Source organism: Pyricularia pennisetigena, chromosome 6 (assembly GCF_004337985.1).
Source record: "Pyricularia pennisetigena strain Br36 chromosome 6, whole genome shotgun sequence".
NCBI lineage: Eukaryota > Fungi > Ascomycota > Sordariomycetes > Magnaporthales > Pyriculariaceae > Pyricularia > Pyricularia pennisetigena.
In genome coordinates this window covers 2,473,370-2,491,010 of record NC_043744.1, presented here as the reverse complement: position 1 = coordinate 2,491,010, position 17,641 = coordinate 2,473,370, and the positions used below count along the sequence as shown (strand labels likewise).

The following is a 17,641-nucleotide window of genomic DNA, read 5'->3' as shown; positions in this document are numbered from 1 at the left end:
ACCTGCTTACTACACACAGTAGGTGTGCATGTTTACAGGCGAAGTGGAACACGAAATTGAAAAATGGAGAGATCCAAATCAACGCAGCCCGTATCGACACGAATTCTTGGTAAACCGAAATTTCATCCGCGCTCTAGCCTGACTGTCCACCAGGTTAGAGATCACCGCCCCGCTGATCGGGTAATATTTTCTTCTTACTTTGTGTCTCTCATTATGGCTGCCCAAAAGTCTGAGTGGGGCTGTAGCATGGAGGTCCATGCGGGTCCGGGAAGGCAGCGTTAGGCCAAAAGTCTGTTCACTTTCACTGGCTAGGACAGACTGGGCGGTGCAACGGAGACGCAGCCAAGAAGACCCTTGCACGGCCTTGTCTCGAACGGGCGAAACCCCTGAATGCCTGTGGATGGAGAAGCGACCCGACCATGCCACACCGATGGGACCAACCACAACAAGATGCAACAGTTCAATTCCCTGTACCCGTACCAGACCGAGCAGACCAAGACAAGCCACCCACACACGACAGGCCGCTGGCGCGTATGGGTGTGGTGTGTTGCTCTGCGCCTCCGTGCTGCCTGCCCAGTCAAGAGAAGAAGAAAAAAAAAAAAAACCAATTTCTACTCCCATCTTGTAAGAATGTCATCCATTCTTTAGTTTAGATTACCTCCCATTTCTTTTTTTCACTTTTATTTGTTTTTCTTCGTTTCCCCCCCTTTCTCCATTCGACGTAATACCATCCTGTCGGCGACCTACCTGTATACAGGATCGACCATTTCTTGCACGAACCCAACTGGAAACAACCCATTTTAGATCAGACCAGACACAGGACCTACATCAGATAACAATAGCCGTTACAGTCAGCATAATCCTTGACGTAGGGAGGCGTACCATATAATATACAGTACATAGAATCCATCGCGAGCAACAGATCCCGGACATTAGACGGCAAAGGCTTCCCTTGTTTACCTGTTTTGACATCGACAAGGCCAGCACAACCACGCGAGAATACTGTAGTATCTCCTCGATGAGCAGGCGCTACACCCCTTTAACTGGCCACTCTTCAACCATGAGCGTGAGTGTTTTGCCCCTGTCTCCCGTCGAGCCTCCAGATGCGTTTCACCGATGGGGACCCTGGGTGGGTCGTTCCCTTTCGACAGGGAAGGTCGAAAATCTCCTTTGGGCTTCGAAACTGGTCTTTCCAAGGCACCACTCTTCTTCCCTATTTCCAAGCTTTCAGCCCGTCAAACCCAATTCCTTCATTCTCCAAAAGCCTATCACCAAACTGCAGACTCACTTTTGTTTTGATATACTCGACATCAACCCGCCGGCCGGACTAATACTAACAAAATGAGCCAGTACGGGTTAGTTGAAACCTTTTCCTTCACAGACATCAATCCTTCATCAATGCGCTACGAGCGGGCCACGACTCGCCATCCCCGAAAAGCGGACGAAGAACCAACCACCTGGGAGTCGAAAAAAACAAAAACAAAAAAATAAACCAAGACGATGCGAGCCAACGAACCCTGGAACTGACAGAGGAATCTTACAATCTACAGATACGGCGGAAGGCAAAACCCCTTCGACGATAGGGGCGACGGCGACGCAGGTGGCTACGGAGCACCGCAGCCACCACGACCTCCTCCAGGGCAGTTTGGCGGTGGCCCTCGACCGGGCGGTAACCGGGGACCGGCTATGGGACGGGACGACTATTCATGTACGTGAATGAACAATGAATCGGAAAACCTTGCCTGGCCCGCACGAGGGAGAAAACTATGGGATTCCGAAAACAAAAAGGGGCTGCAAAAGAATAAACAAGCACAGATTGTCTAACAGCAAACTTGTCAATTTGCAGCAAGCCAAAACGTCGAGATGGCGTCTCTGACCCAAAACGGAGCTGGCTTCAGCGGCCAGGGCGCTTCCAGCAACAGCGATCCCAACTTTATCCTTAACGAGTGTCGGTCCATCGACGACGGAGTCGGCCAGATCGAGGGCAACCTCAACCAGCTGCGCATGCTCCAGGACAGGTCCCTTAACGAGGCCGACGCCGCAGGCTCCCAGACACAACGGCAGCTCGACTCACTCTCGTCCGAGACCATGGCCATGTACCGCGCGCTGACGGACCGGGTGCGCAAGGTTAAGTCGAGCCCCGAGGCCTCGCAGGCCCGCAACACGGCGCAGGTCAACCGCGTCGACCGCCGCCTCAAGGCCGCCATCAACCAGTACCAGCAGATCGAGTCGGGTTTCCGACAAAAATCCCGGGACCAGCTGGAGCGGCAGTACCGTTACGTCCGGCCTGATGCTGACGAGCGCGAGGTCCGCGACGCCGTCGAGGACGCGGCCAACGGCGGTGGGCAGATCTTCCAGCAGGCCCTGATGCAGAGCGACCGCAGGGGTCAGGCCCGCGCCGTTCTCAACGCCGTCCAGGACCGCCACGAGCAGATGAAGAAGATTGAGCAGCAGATGATCGAGCTCGCGCAGCTGTTCCAGGACATGGACACTCTCATCGTTCAGCAGGACGTGCAGGTTGCCCAGATTGAGCAGAAGGGCGAGGAGATCGTTGAGAACCTGGACAAGGGTAACGAGGAGATTGTGGTCGCCGTCGAGACGGCCAAGAAAACGAGGAAGAAGAAGTGGATATGCCTGGGTATTTGCAGTAAGTCACAGTCTTTAACCCAACCCTCTCAAGATATTTTTCTAGCGTGTGTATTTTTCGAGGTATTCTAACTGACTTGTCTTTAGTCACTATTGTGGTTGTCATCGCGGCCATTGTTGCAATCTACTTTTTGATCATCAATCCGCCTCGGGGTAACAACAACAACAACAACAATAACGCAGCAGCACCCGCAGCCACTCCCGTTCCCACCGCCAATGCCAACCCGAAACGAAGTCTAGGGAATGGCCTCCCCGAATCAGAGCACGTTGAATTTGATGGCGATCGACCGATATTCAACATATACGCCCAGTCCAAGATCGTGCTTACAGAAGACCAACTTGACTCTAAAACCGAGGAGGAATCATCGCCGCTGGCCCACTTTGCCGGCAAGTCGTCCGTCCAGAAGCGCTACGTGGTCACCGAGGATGCCGGCCCCAGCCCAGACCCCACCGGCCCGCTTGGCCAGGGAATGTCCAGCATGCACAGCGAGGGCGGCAAATTCAAGAGCAGCAGTCGAGCATCCGAAGAATCACCCAAGAGCAAGAGGCTCGCGCTGTCAGGGGGGAAAGCATACGACATTGACAGCGCCACGCTTGTGGTCCGGGCCACAAAGACCGAGTAAATTTTTGGGGCGGGGAGAAAACGCAGTCTTGTCAATTTCTTTCTTTTTTTTCTCCTTTCTGGCGACTGCATTTTATTTGGTGTTTTTCGTGGGCGGGGATATCTGATTTCTACTTGTTCTTTTTGTCATATTCAAGCTCACCACAAGAGGGAAAACGCCTTGCGGCTTGATGTCGCAGGATCGTAGTCTGATGTTCCTTTTCTTTTTGTTTTTTTGCTTCTTGGCCCCTCTGTATATCTGGAGTCCTTGTTTCTTGGAAGCATTATAGGCGTTTAATCAAGACTTGATATCCTTTTGTCATTGTTTGCATGTCCTGGTTTTGGTGGGCAAGGCAACGTTGAGCATTTCAGTGTCCGGTAGGGCTGGGTTTCTGCATCGTACATGTCCTTCAAATTGCTCTCAGATCACTTGCCAGTGACAAATTTCATCAGTATATTCTATTGATGGCCCGGATCGCTACATCTCATAGGCTTCGGCATGGTCTGCCCAAGCTCTCTCATTTGGGTTGTACTCTGTCCCCGTGCACATCTGGCTGATGAGGCCCGGTTTCCTCCGCAGCTCCGACACGAGTCTCTAAGCCATGGGGGTCATGATCACAAATGTTCATCTATCGAAAACTTTGCCATCTTAATGCCCGGAATGCGCCACAGTCCTCGTGGAGCTGTTCGTCTCGGGGGGCAAAATGCTGAAGCGATGCGCGTCACACACAAGAAGGCTGTGTTCAATGCAAGCCATGCGGCGGGATCTACCGCAGCAACGGCACGGCTCCATCCCATAGTCACCGTGGCGTTCCCATCTCTTCTTCCGGGACAATTTCTTTTGCCACGCATGACAAGAGAAATCTACCCGTACGGGCCGTCTGGTTCCCCGCACGTTCGTTAAACGAGTTTGTTAGTTTAAATGCCCAATCCTGTCAGGGTGTGGCCTTTTGATCAGAGGACACAGCCTCAGCAGCGGCCGCCCCGGGGGAGGCAGTCTCATCACCGACGGCAGCATGCGCTGCCCGCTGGTCCTCTGAAGGCAGCCCAGGTATGCTGGCGTCGACCACGCGTCGCAGCGTGCTCATGCGACGGTCGAACTGGTCAGCCAGCGCCGCGAACTCTTCCTCCCCGTTGGGGCCGGGCCCCTGCTGTTGTTTCTGCCGTCTGCGTTCGCTGTGACGCGACCCGCCGCTGCTGGACCCGGACAGCGTCAGAGTGCTTTCCGCCGCGGCGGCCGGGTCGACCCCAACCCCTTCAATCCTCAACATCAGCCCATTGTCGCCGCCGTCTCCGCTGCCGTCGTCATCCTTGTCATCGCCAGCCTCGGTGACATCCCTGCCCTTGCCCTTGCCGCCGACTCCTCCGACGGCTAGGTCGGCGTCCTTGCCGCCCACTCTCGAGACCTGCACGCTCGTCACGGCCCATTCAGGACTGAGGGAGACGGCGCTCGCCACGGAGAAGGAACCAGGCCTGCCGTCGGGGTTTGGTACCAGGTCGACGACGATGGCGCGGTCCCGAGACGACCCCGGAGCTGACGCCACAGCGCCCCCGGAGGATGTGGGTTGGTGGGGATGGTCCGCAGCGGCGTCGTCGAGGGCCGCGGTCAGTTCCTCTGGGTCATCGTCGGAGAAGATGTAGTGGACGCGAGGGTGGTGTGTTGTAAGCCTGCCGGTGGCGTCGTCCACGAGTGCAAAGACCGGGGTGAAGACGGGCGGCGCTGGCGGTGTCAGTTGGTGTTGGTGTGCCTGTTGTTGCTGCTGCAGGAGGAGGGATTCCTGCGATGGCTCTTGCAGCCCTCCCGACCGTGACTGTCTCTGGTGAGTGCTGTTGGAACCCTGATCCCGAGTCGATGCAGGTTGGTCTTGCGAGTTGGATGAAAGGCGACGCCTGTCGGGATGATGCGGCGACCGGAGTGGAGGCGTGCTCTGACGCAGAGATCCGACAGGACTTTTGGTGTTGGATGCGGCTTCTGACGAGAAGCGACGCGAGGGCTCCGTCATGATGGTCGGCAAGAAGGTACGTGACAAGGAAGTGACTTGGAAACTTTGGTGCGGCGTCGATGGCTATGGCAAGGGTTGAGTGGGGAGGCTTGAGCAAGAGAAGCTCCGACAGGTTGGTGCATGTTGTTCGTGTGACAAGAAGAGAAGAAAAAAGGAGCGAATAAGGCAGATAAAAAAAAAAAAAAAAACTGTATTATCTAATAAGTCACTCTCTGCTGCTGCTTATCAAAGTTTTGCACTGCGGCTGATAGAAATGTCACCATGATTCCGGCCGGGTCAAAGGCAAGACATCGATGTTCTGACGAAGAAATGTAATAAGGTGGTTTTTTTTTTTTTTTTTTTCAAAAGAGTGACTGGAAATCGGAGAAGAGATCGTCATTCCGCCCGTGCTGTTGAGGTTTAATGGATTCTTGGACCCGCAATATCCCTGTAAGCCCACCCGGCCAGTCTATTCCAGTTTGACTCTAGGGCGCGGGGCGGAGAAAGCTGCGTGCAGAACAAACAAACATTGCTTTGTGCAGTGACTGACTAACTGACAGACCTTAGGTAGTCAAGTCAGGTTTGGTTGGGGTATCATAAAGGACGTCTGCCCGAGAAAGTAAAGATAATAGTACAAATGGATTAGTACGTGGTGTCATTCCATATTGTTTGTCCTGAACCAGTGGGCAATCATAGAAAACCACGACTCCCTGTACCCGATCTGATTGTTGGTCTCTTCCAACTGTTATTGATGTGTTGGCGGGGCTATTGAAGACCGAGAACCTGGAGGGTGCTGTCCGGGCTGTTCGTTCCATTCAAACTCTACCGGTAGATAGTAGAAGTCAGTGATTAGCATTCATTGTCTCTTCTTTTTTTGTAAGGTCAAGTCATATTCATATGCATAAAGCCACATATGGGTGGCACACTTACTTTGTCGACACATTGGGCATTGTCCCTTGGCGGAATCTTGCTTGATCCATTCGAGGATGCAGTGCTTTGAACATATGTTAGACAAGAGGGGTTGAGGCAGTCAGTCATTGAGAATACAATAAATAAATACCATGTGAAAATTATGGCCGCATTTGCCAGACACTTGTGAGAGAAGTTGAAGTCTGTGTTAGCTTTTGTAGTAAAGAGTAAAAAGCCATGCAGAACCCTTTGAACTAGACGGAAAGGTAGAGTGACTCACAGAGGCTACAATCATCACCGGGATATTTGCACGTCGGACAGGTGCCGTCAAAGTGAACCTGGCAAATACCGCAGACGTCGTCTTCTGGAATATCCCATCTCCATGTAGCGACCGCATTCCACTCCTTGATTTTGACTTTCATGGCTTCTTCCAGGAACACAGGCGGGGTGTTTAAGGTTTTTTTTTTTGGTTTTTTTTTGCTGGTGGTCAGTAACGTGTCGTTTCAGGAACGCGCCTTTTGTTTTGGCGTGAGTGTGGATATGTTCTCTTTTTGTTGGTCTAATCTTATTGTAATGTTGTTGTATGCTTTCATTTGCCTGTTCAAATGTTTATGCACTCACAAATGGGCACATGGATTTGGTGTGTTGACAATGGAACAATGTGAAGCTTGGGCCACACAGGTTGTTACTGTCCTCCACTCACTATTGGCCAGACATCAGTCAGGTCACTGGGCACATTCGGCAGGTGCATACCAGCTTCTCCTCACCTCCAAACAGTGCCGCAATAGCGGCACGTCTTGTGCGATCGTTCCCCGCATTCCCGTCAGTGATCAATCATTGCGTGCTTCTAGAGCCAGTCCGTCCGAATTACCCTTTGAAATCCCGAAAAACTTCAGACCAAATATCAGTCACCTGTTCCAATCCTTCACATTTTATCTTTGTTAGATAATTGCAAATCCGCGCAGGTGGTTAAAAAGTCTAGACAGTTATATTTTCCCCCTCCTTGTCTTGCCCCGATCTGGCCAACTCCTCAGCGTGTTTACCTAAATTTATTGCTTCTGGAGCTGCTCATTTGTGACAATCAAAGCTGCCTAGCAAAGCCAGCTACATACATCCTTGGCCAACGACCCGCACCACGTTATCAAAGTGTGCCCCGAGCGTCGCCTTCCGTCCAGTCACTGTTTTTTTTTTTTTCTTCAGCAGTCAGTCGGTCGGGTGCAGCTTCTCCGCACCGGGCAAAAATCGAATCGAATCGTCTTATCTTTGGCGCTTCTGCACCTCTGCCCTTCAATGACATCGTTTTGATAACATTATTCCTCGCTACACCACAACAACCAATCTCAACTCTCTAGAGAGCACTCGTGTCGACCCGAGCCAAGCTGCGGTCTTCACTTGCAGCTTGACCTGCAGCTCAAGCTCAATTGATTTAATTTGTTTGTCGAGGACTCACTTCTCGCCCATCTAATGTCTCCCGCTACTCTGTTCACCTTCACAATGCCAACCACATCTTGGGCTCCACGCGCGGCCGCCAAAGTTCGGTCTACGCCCGTCTTTTGCCCAACGACAGCTAGCCGAACCTTCACAACCACAATGCCCCGCCGCACTTTCTCCTCGTATCTCGTCACTCCCAAGGAGGTCCACGAGGCTATGCAAAAGAGTCCGCCATCGCCTATTAGCACACATCCGAGAGTCATCTGCCTCAACGCAGCATGGTTCCTCCCAAACGACCCGGAAGGCCGGACTGGCATCGAGTCCTACCGGAAGTCACGGATTCCCAAGTCGCGCTTCTTTGACCTAGACAAGGTCATCGACCGCCACAGCCCTTATCCGCACATGCTCCCCGAACCCAAGAAGTTCGCCTCTGCCATGAGCGAGCTCGGGGTGCGCAAAGAAGACACTGTCGTTGTTTATGATACCAAGGAGCTTGGGATCTTCTCAGCCCCTCGAGTGGCATGGACCCTCCGGGTTTTCGGTCACCCAAAGGTCCACATTCTTAACAATTTCCGCACGTGGTGCGACGAGGGGCTACCCATCGAGAGTGGAAACCTGTATAACGTCGAGTGCTGCACGTACCCGATCCCAGAGATCTCCGCCGACAAGGTAGCTGACTTCGAGGAGGTTCGCGATGTTGCGATTGATCACAATAAGGAGGGTGCCGAGGGTGTTCAAATCCTTGATGCGAGGTCGGCAGGCCGCTTCGATGGCACCGCTGCCGAGCCAAGGCCGGGATTGTCATCGGGCCACATGCCGGGCGCCATAAACCTACCCATCGATATGCTCCTTGACCCCAAGACCAAGGCATTCCTGCCGGCAGATCAGCTTAGGAAGGTCTTTGAAAGCAAGGGAGTCGACCCTTCCAAGCCAATAGTCTCGACATGTGGCACTGGAGTGACGGCTTGCATCATCGACACGGCGCTCGAAGTAGCCCAATTTGGTGACCCAGCGAAGCGCAAGGTTTATGACGGCAGCTGGACGTAAGTGCTCCCGGATATTACCCTGGGCTTGACCACCCACACAATGACGATACTTGTTTTACTAACAATCGACCTTCTATAGCGAATGGGCCCAGCGTGTCAAACCATCGGATTCTTTGATCCGCAAATCTGGAGAATGAAACATCTTTCAACTCCATCTCTGATTTGACTGACTACCTCACCAACTGCAACTGAAGACATCATCAAAAGATACCCCCCTCCTCATGTGTTCTGCCACTGTTTTTATAGCAGACATGGCCGAACAGGCCAAATCAACATACTCACATACTCACACCTCTCAGCTCTCGTATGGCGGAAGCTCAGATCTCCCAACTTGTTTTTTCCGGTCGTCTCTGCCGAGGCCTTACTATTTACTCTCCCCCCGAAAATTTCGGATTGGGTTCATATGGTTTCCACATTCTCCTTTGACGATTAGCGGCGCAGATGAAGGGTTTAATGCTTTTTGTATTTGGATTTACTTTGGCCTCTGGCGTTGGGTCCGTATATACTTAATTACCACTCATCATTCAGTCAGAAAAAAAACCCGCGTCATCCGGACATTATTCATCATCACATCCCTAGACCAAAAATAATCAGTCCAACGCCTTATCTAAAGTCCGAGGGGACTAGGTGGACTAATTAGGAAAAATACCGACTCAACACATGAACTGGATTAACTCAAAACTGATACTATCCAGCAATTCGACGGCAATCAGCATCTAGCGCGCGATAAGTTGGATGAATTCTCTTAATGGGGTTCAGTACTGGCAAATCATGCAGTCCGACCGTGTCCAATAGTCGTATTGCTTGCATCTAGGAACGGGCACCTTCCAATATGAGAAATGACTGGGGCATGGTTGGCTTGGCTAAGATACCTGGAGCAGGGTTCATTGAGTGGCGATAAAAGACCGCCGACCCGTCGTCAACAACAATGTCGACGTTTGGCTTGATACTCTATCGCCTACTAGGCCGGCGCATCACTTTCATATTCGCCAAACCTGGCCCGGAGATATACCTCGCACAATATAGGTCAAACTTCGACTGGATTTAGGACATACAGCAGCTACAATGCGCGTGACTGTCAGTGCCTTTTGGCTCGGTTACAGCTCGTTATTCCACGTCAGCAATGGAGTTGCCGTCCCAAGGGTTCAGGGGGCATGGGAAGAGCTCCCGTCGACGCCAATCTTGCCGCGCCAGGAAAACACTGTAGTTGGAATTAATTCAACCTCGCTCGCCGTCCTGGGTGGCATCGTGACCAACGGCACGCAAGTGAGCAGCTCTGCTCTGGCCTCCATCTACCATGTTCCAACCAACCAATGGCAACAAATTGCGGATTTACCCATCCCGCTGAACCACCCGAACGCGGCCGTCATTGATGGCAAGATCTACCTGCTGGGCGGCCTGGCTGATATCGATGGAATCTGGAAAGGCGTACCTAACGCTTGGGTTTGGGATCCGGAGACGGACACCTGGAACGATCTCGAGCCGTTCCCAACCGGCACTGAGCGTGGTAGTGCTGCGGTTGCTGTGGTGGGCGACACGGTCTACCTTGCTGGTGGACAACGCTCCCTTGCACTGGTTCCAGGCGGACTGCATGACACAGTGGACATGGTGTCGGCATTTGATACCTTGTTGGGAAAATGGACACTACTGCCAAACTTGGCGCTACCGGAGCCCCGAGACCATGCAGGTGCCGCCGTGGTGGGGACGAAACTATTTGTCACAGGGGGTCGGCACCTTCGTGAGGGCCTGATCGTGAGCGACAAGGTCTACTCAGTTGATTTTGCTGCCGAGGATCCTCGATGGACGCTGGAGAAGGAGCGAATGCCCACCGCGAGGGGTGGACACATGGCTGCTGCGATAGGAGACAAAGTTTACACATTTGGTGGCGAAGGTTCGAGCAAATCGGACTCGGGCGTCTTTGACGAAGTTGAGGTTCTCGATACCACGACGGGTATCTGGAGTTGGAGAGAGCCCATGAGACTGCCCCGGCACGGGACATATGCTGTCACCATCGACGGAGCCATTTACATACCTGGCGGTGGCTTGGAGATGGGAGCTGGGGCGGCGACGGATGGTTTTGATGTTTTCAGGCCTTGATGGCCAGCAGGAGAAGCATGACTGGCACAAATGTTGTAACACACAAGGCATGGTTATCGTCACAGCCCTAGCTTGTGCGCTCATATTTCGAGTGGCCAGGGCGTCGAAAGGTTGCCACAGTCACAGTACTAGGGATGCATATACAAAGTCAAATATTAGCACTTAAATATTCGAGGAGGAAAGGAGGAAAGACTTTAGGGCACACCATTAAACATTTACAAAAAAAAACCCCCCCATTACTTACAGGCATCATTAAAATCATCAACATTGTCAACATCATCAGCACTATCAGTACCATCAACACCGAGAGAAACCTGTTAGCCAACAAGCCGCTAATACATAATGTCCGTATACGGAACCATCGGCACATATGAAGACGATATCGAGCTCGAGCAGATGACCCCCGAACAAAGGGAACGTGTCGTCTTGAGGATGCCACTCGAGGAGCAGGAGTTCTCAGTCACGGCCATCATTATGATGTTTATCGCCATGGTTACCGTCATCTTTTGGACAATCTGGTTCCTCGCATCACCTCCGACTAAATACCGCTACGGCGGAGGAGGTTCGGACGGTGATTCCGGCTGGTTTTGAGGAGGATATTTGTCTTTGCTTGTTCTTCTGCGGATTGGCAGTGGAAGGAAACCGAACTGGCAAGCTTTGTGGCCTGTGCTGACGAAGGAGGCGGTTTTCTTTTTTTTTTTTTTTTTTTTACTCTTTTGGATGATATCAAACACACCTCTTCCCCTGTTGGAATATGAGTTGCATCTTGTATGCGAAAAGACAGCACCCTGATTAATCAAATGGCTGCCTGGCTGGAATGTGGAGGCCTAGATCATAATGGATCTATAAATATTTGCGATGGAGAAAGGCAAACAAAGGTGGTGCTTCAGGGTCTATGGAATCGGAGAATTAAGCTTGCCGTCTTCAGCTCCCAAAAAGGACCAGTTCTTATGAATCATTTACAGGTGATCATGATGAGAAAGTTGGATGGAGCTTTGGTGTTGAGGCAGCCCCGCCAGCCGCCTAGACTACCTACTAGGCCTAGGTCCAGACTCGGACATTTCAAGACTTGTAATTTATTGGCAAACTCCCAGGTACTGTACGTATTTGATAGTAGAATTGGTTTTTTTTTTTTTTTTTTTTTTTCGCTCTCCTCTCCCATAGGAGTGAGTCACCGAGCATCCGATTTTGGGGCGCAGCACACGGTTGGGACCAGGGGATATCAAGATGGAATGAATGTATGTCAGATACGTCAGACCGCTAGAACAGGCAATCACAGGGAAAAGACAGGGTGCCAAAACAGAGCCAAGAGAAGCACTGCACGTACAACCAACGGGCACTTGATGCCTGTCTGATAGATTGCCCATCAATGACAAGGTAACAAGCTGCTGCCTGCCTTGCTCGTGCCCAGTTGCGTCGAGGCCTCCACATATATATTTCAGCCTACGTGGGGCCAGTCTCGCCGAATGGACTCATGAAAAAGACTACAAGAGCGCCAGGCCTATTCAGGTATGATACCTAACCTATCTCACGGCAATGACAAGGGTGATTCGTCCTGGGGTTTGCAGCTAATGCGACGCCCGCTGACTGCAGCCGGTTTGATCCGCTCGGCGCCTATAGGCTGTGGGGGCTTGGCGCCCCGGTTTGGGTCTGCGCTACGTTTGCTCCAAAGTCTTCTAACTTGATAGTCTGTACGAGGCATTCGTGTTTAGGAAAGGGAGCCCACCGTACATTTAAACGGCTCTCGTCTCACGAAAGATCATTTTCAAACGAGTATTCTTTCAGATCACGTCCTCTTTCTTTCTCTTTCTCTGCTTCCTCTTCCTTTCATTATAAAAAGACTGGGTTTCTCAGAACTGAAAACCCGCCTTCTTATTATTCGTTACATACATATCACAGCGCCAGCCGGCCAAAGAAAAGAAACATGACCATGGCGGACAATCTGGCTGCAGATGAGGAGACCTCTTCGGTGGTCGTAGTGACCCCCATGGAGGGCTCTGAGAAGGGCGATGCCACAGATTCCCAGTCCCAAGCTCCCGGAAAGGAGGATGGCCAACACGAGACCAAAGAGGAGGGCGGTGAAAACAAGCCAGCGTCGGAAGAGAAGGTCATCGTCGGCATGCTGTGCGGAACCAAAGACCTCTACCAGAAATGGGACCAGAACCAACCCAACAAGTTCACATGGACGGAAAAGTACCCAGAGGACCTGGAGGAGGCGGCCGAGAACGCAGAGACGATGAAGTTCGCCATTCTTGTGCGCAACAGTAAGTTACTCCGAGTGTTGCTGTTCAGCGGTTTGGGACGCAAAGCAAGTTGCTGACAGGCTGTCAAACCCCACCTGAAGAGAAGAGCTACGACTCTCGAAAGAAGCTCGAGATCGACAGCATCGTCATCCAAAGTCCTCTCATCAAAAAGGTGCTTCACGAGGTCCTCAAAGACTACCCGGGCGTGACCACAACCATGCAGAGGCTCGCCTTCTCAGCGCCTTTCCGCCCCTTTGTGCACCGCTGGGCAGAGCTGACCAGCGCGCTCACCAACGACGAGTATGACGAGCCGACGCGCGCACACGTCAAGCTCCTGCACGATGTCCTCTCGGCCGAGCTGGACGACGTCATCGAGGCCATGAAGGACTACAGGGCCAACAAGGTCGTAACCTATGAGCACGTCTGGACCATCTTCCAGCCGGGCTGCATCGTCCTGGCCAGCCGCTACGGCCGGCCCATCGCGATGCGGCTGGAGCAGGGCCAGTACGTCCAGCACTGCCGCCTTGGCCCCGTCTTCCAACTCACCTGCGACAGGGTCGACTGGGACGGGTCCAAGTTTGGCTACGACGAGGCCCAGCAGATCATCACCCCATTCCTGGGCACCATGCCCATCGAGGACCTCGCGTGCTGCCCGCTCCAGTACAGCCCGGACCCGGAGGGCGTCAGGGAGATGCTCGTGGCCCGCGGCCGCGTATTTGAGTCCCTGGCCGGCTACCACTACAAGATGTACGTCGGGCAGGCCATCGAGCAGAAGAAGTGGGGGCCGTCAAAGATCTCAGTCGATTCGAGGATCGTCATCGACGCCTTTGCCCACGACAAGTGGAACCCGAACCACCAGAGCTCGCTCAAATCACTCAACAAGGTGCAGGCCGCCCGCGCGGCCCAGCTCGACGCCGAGGACGGTGGCGACTACAACGCCCAGGAAACCTACACCTACGACGGCTACCAAGAGGAGCAACGCGAGGAGGAGCTGCTTGAGGACCTCAAGCCCGTCATCCCGCTGACCGAGGAGCAGCTGCTGCTCTGCACGCCCATGCTCAAGGGCTGGGCCCTCAAGAGCAAGAAGTGGCTCGAGTTCTACGTCGACAGCGTGTCCGAGGTGCGCTTCAACGACCGCGCCTTTGACAGCCTCGTGCTGCCGCGGGGCCAAAAGTCGCTCATCCTGGCCTTTGCTCGCAGCCAGGCCCAGAACAAGGACCGGATCGACGACGTCATCGCCGGCAAGGGCAAGGGCATCATCATGCTGCTCTCTGGCGGGCCCGGCATCGGCAAGACTCTGACTGCCGAGGCGGTAGCCGAGGAAATGCGGGTGCCGCTCTACGTCATGAGCGCCGACGACCTCGGACAGACGTCGTGGGAGGTCGAGTCGAACCTCCTGCAGGTCCTCGAGATGGTAGCCAAGTGGAACGCGGTTTTGCTGCTGGACGAGTGTGACATTGTTCTCGAGCGCCGTACGAGCACGGACCTGGACCGGAACCGCATCGTCGGGATTTTCCTCCGCACCCTGGAATACTACGAGGGCATCCTCTTCCTGACCACCAACCGGGTCGACTGCATGGACGAGGCCTTCCAATCACGCATCCATCTCAGCCTCGAGTACCCGCCGCTCGACGTGGACGCGAGGCGAAGCGTCTGGAGCGGCTTCCTCGAGAGGCAAGGTGCCGATGAAAATTCCGAGAGCCAGCACACCGTCACATCGGACGAGATCGAGAGGCTGGCCAGTTTGGAGCTTAACGGAAGGCAGATCAGGAATGTGCTCAAGACGAGCAACCTGCTGGCCTTTCACCAAGGAGAGAAGCTGGGCTTTGATCACCTGAGGACTGTTCTGGAGGTTGAGGGCCGTAAGCTTGACGTATAAAAAAGTGTGTAGGTGTACAGTATGTAGACAATATGATGAGAAATTTCTTACATTGACCCAACAAAGATTCTTCGGTACTGGAGAATCGAAGCCGTCCGTTAACGCGTTAACGAGAAAAGAATAAAAAAAAGAAGAAAAAAAAGGAAAAGGAGAGTCAAGGGGCGGCTGAGGCGAGCGTCTCACCCCCTGATTAGCAAGTCGACAACCGGGTGTTTTGAACACCCAGAAACCGCCAAAGATAATCGCAAAAACTCTACGAATTGCTGGAAAATACCAGAGAGACTTGAGATGGAGATGATAATGCGCCTATAACTCTATGTATGTTAATCTAACCAACGCCATGCTCTGCGTCTAATGTCTGAAACATGCTGTACATGATGAAGACAAAATACTGCAACCAAGATGTTAAAAAAAAAAAAAAAAGTAAGAAGAACAGGCCAAGAAGATATCATACCAAAGCTGCCCCTTCTACTTCTCATCTGTCTGCTGGGTCTTAGTCCCAGCAACCGCACTCTTGAGCCCGAGCCCGACAACGTCTATGTGAGTCCAAGCGTCGATCGCCTTTGACTCGGCAACCTTGCTATCCAGGATTGCCGGATCATCCTCCAGCCCGCCTGTGGCTGTAGCTTTGGCGACGGTAGGCTCGTCGCCGTCGCCAAGATCAGCGGCACATGTGGGGGCGACAGAGTGCCCGTTCCGCCGGAGTGTCTGCAGCACGGCGCGCAGGTTGAGACGCATGACCCGCTCAGGTGCATGCCCGTTGAATACGCGCCTCACGAGCCAGGGGAAGAGGGTTGCAAAGTCCGACTGGCTCATGTGCGCGCTCTCCTTGACATAGAACCAGCTCGGCCTGGAAAATCCTGGCTTGTCGAATGCAGAGGCGGACACGGGAGGCGCACCCGAGGGGGACGGGGAGAGGATCATGGCCTTGGTGTGGAGGTGTTCGGTCCACTTGAAGAAGGCATCCGACTCCACGGCCAGCAATGCATCACCTCCTGGGGAGTTTGGGGCAGTGGTATCGTAGCAGGGTAGCGGCAGTTTGTAGAGTGCGGTTTGGTCTGGGGAGATCATGGGCAGACACCACATGTCAAGTAGGACGGCGACGGACTGGTTTGTGATCTGGCGGCGGATCTTGGCCGATTCCTTTACCGCAAAGATCGGGTTCGCTATACTTTTCACCTCGGGAAGGTCTGCATAGTACGTCGATTTGACAACCTGTGTGATGGTGGCGGCGCCAAAGCTGTGGCCGGCCCATATGACCTTGCCAGGCTCCTGGACATCGAGTCTGTTTGCAAAGCAGGATAAAGCCTCTGCAGGTGTGCTGGTGTTCAGGTTGGTCATGGACTCTGCTTTGCCCTCATCCATCTTGACCAGCGCCTCGTACAACAAGCCAGTCTCCCAAGCTCTGACACGTAGCTGGGCGTCGCGAGCTTCCGATATCTCCCGTGATGGGGTGTGTGGCAAGTTTTTATACACAACCTCGGCAGACCGCGGCCTCTGCGCAAAAAGTCCTCCTTGGTATTTGGAGAGAGCAACGGGGTCTCTGACGACTGTAGCAATGGCACTGCCGTCACGGTACTCTGGGCATATCACCACAACGCCATGGCTGGCAAGTGAGCCGGCCAGCTGTGAGTACGAGTTTCTGCTACCTGCCAGACCGTGGGAGAAGATCATGGTAGGCCAGCGGCCGTTCTTAGCTGCCGGGCTGATCAGAGGCGCATTCCTAATGGCCGGGATTGTGACGTAGTGGAGATATCTGGGTACAAAGGAAGCCAGGCTGGAGAGGAGAGGAGAAGCGCCCATGAAAAATCCATAACCCATCAGGTACTGGCGCTGCGGGTTGGGAAGCCATGTGATTTCCTTTCCTTTGGCTTCTGAGCTCGTAGGATAGAAGATGCGAAACAGAATGGTGTGAATATCCTGCGCGCCATCTGGTACTGGGCATGGTGCTGGAAGCTCCGAGATGGGAATCTCGACGTCCACCGTCCCGACCTTGTGAGGTCCCGAGTATCCGGGAAAGCCCGGGATTGGGTTGAGACGACCCAGATAGCTGGACATGCTGAATCGCAGCCTGGACTTGTTGTTTGTGTGCAGTCACTGTGGGTTGGAATAGTTACAGCAAATGAACGTTGTGATGCAAGTGGACCTCTGAGAAGGGAGAAGGGTGCGGGTGCGTTTTGAAACGGTGCAATACGTGGTGGTTCTAATCTCGATGCTGAGGGATGCCAGACGGGATCGATAAATGGGAGAGAAGATGACAACAAAGTGAGAAAGAACCCTGCCATAAAGTAAATCAAGTTAGAAAGACAAGAGAATCCGCAAAATGCAACGTAATGAGTAGGAGACAAGAAAATCTATGAAGCTCAAACACTGACTGCAGACTTGATATGAAACCGGGGGTGTGCTGTATGTACGCCGCTGAACAGAATTTCCCGAATCAAATGTTCCTCCTTATCTGGCTAGGTTCTACATCATACAAATTTAGTGCTTTGGGGGGCGAAATTATGGGGTCCAGGCAAGCCGAGGCTGTTTTGTTTCCAGTCGAAAAATCCCACAACAGGGCAGTTGGCCACCCAACGGCTTCGGGTTTTCCTGAAAGAACTGTAAGCCGCACAGCCCAAAATAGCGGCGCGTTTTGCGATTCGCCTGCGCCGCTATTGAGAGATCCACAGGAACCTAGCATCACTGAAAACAGCGGCTTTAGCCCCGAGTGGGAGGTCATATCTTGTGTTATCGCCAGGTTGCCAGAGTCAAGGAGGTGTCGTATTTTGGTGCACGTTTTCCGTCCATCTATCGCCACGATGCAG

At 53.1% G+C, this 17,641-nt stretch overlaps 8 protein-coding genes across 8 annotated transcripts; 5 read left to right on the top strand and 3 right to left on the bottom strand.

Annotated features, from left to right (window-relative positions):
* Positions 1 to 1,060: 1,060 nt before the first annotated feature.
* On the top strand, positions 1,061 to 3,269 carry PpBr36_04570 (uncharacterized protein; the record flags this gene model as incomplete). Its single annotated transcript, XM_029891729.1, has 4 exons — positions 1,061 to 1,066; positions 1,531 to 1,708; positions 1,847 to 2,647; positions 2,734 to 3,269. The coding sequence occupies 4 exons, from the start codon at positions 1,061 to 1,063 to the stop codon at positions 3,267 to 3,269; spliced, it is 1,521 nt and encodes a 506-aa protein (XP_029749938.1).
* Positions 3,270 to 4,182: 913 nt separating this feature from the next.
* On the bottom strand, positions 4,183 to 5,250 carry PpBr36_04569 (uncharacterized protein; the record flags this gene model as incomplete). The annotated part of the gene is made up of 1 exon (XM_029891728.1): positions 4,183 to 5,250. The coding sequence occupies one exon, from the start codon at positions 5,248 to 5,250 to the stop codon at positions 4,183 to 4,185; it is 1,068 nt and encodes a 355-aa protein (XP_029749185.1).
* A 744-nt stretch (positions 5,251 to 5,994) lies between these two features.
* PpBr36_04568 (uncharacterized protein) lies at positions 5,995 to 6,560 on the bottom strand (the record flags this gene model as incomplete). Its single annotated transcript, XM_029891727.1, has 4 exons — positions 5,995 to 6,051; positions 6,160 to 6,223; positions 6,290 to 6,341; positions 6,419 to 6,560. 4 exons carry the CDS (start codon positions 6,558 to 6,560, stop codon positions 5,995 to 5,997), a joined length of 315 nt encoding a protein of 104 aa, XP_029749186.1.
* Positions 6,561 to 7,602: 1,042 nt separating this feature from the next.
* PpBr36_04567 (uncharacterized protein) lies at positions 7,603 to 8,752 on the top strand (the record flags this gene model as incomplete). Its single annotated transcript, XM_029891726.1, has 2 exons — positions 7,603 to 8,612; positions 8,695 to 8,752. The coding sequence occupies 2 exons, from the start codon at positions 7,603 to 7,605 to the stop codon at positions 8,750 to 8,752; spliced, it is 1,068 nt and encodes a 355-aa protein (XP_029749193.1).
* Positions 8,753 to 9,680: 928 nt separating this feature from the next.
* On the top strand, positions 9,681 to 10,712 carry PpBr36_04566 (uncharacterized protein; the record flags this gene model as incomplete). The annotated part of the gene is made up of 1 exon (XM_029891725.1): positions 9,681 to 10,712. One exon carries the CDS (start codon positions 9,681 to 9,683, stop codon positions 10,710 to 10,712), a length of 1,032 nt encoding a protein of 343 aa, XP_029749194.1.
* A 342-nt stretch (positions 10,713 to 11,054) lies between these two features.
* PpBr36_04565 (uncharacterized protein) lies at positions 11,055 to 11,303 on the top strand (the record flags this gene model as incomplete). Its single annotated transcript, XM_029891724.1, has 1 exon — positions 11,055 to 11,303. One exon carries the CDS (start codon positions 11,055 to 11,057, stop codon positions 11,301 to 11,303), a length of 249 nt encoding a protein of 82 aa, XP_029749191.1.
* A 1,339-nt stretch (positions 11,304 to 12,642) lies between these two features.
* On the top strand, positions 12,643 to 14,834 carry PpBr36_04564 (uncharacterized protein; the record flags this gene model as incomplete). Its single annotated transcript, XM_029891723.1, has 2 exons — positions 12,643 to 12,976; positions 13,057 to 14,834. The coding sequence occupies 2 exons, from the start codon at positions 12,643 to 12,645 to the stop codon at positions 14,832 to 14,834; spliced, it is 2,112 nt and encodes a 703-aa protein (XP_029749192.1).
* Positions 14,835 to 15,302: 468 nt separating this feature from the next.
* PpBr36_04563 (uncharacterized protein) lies at positions 15,303 to 16,892 on the bottom strand (the record flags this gene model as incomplete). Its single annotated transcript, XM_029891722.1, has 1 exon — positions 15,303 to 16,892. One exon carries the CDS (start codon positions 16,890 to 16,892, stop codon positions 15,303 to 15,305), a length of 1,590 nt encoding a protein of 529 aa, XP_029749189.1.
* Between the last annotated feature and the right edge of the window lie 749 nt (positions 16,893 to 17,641).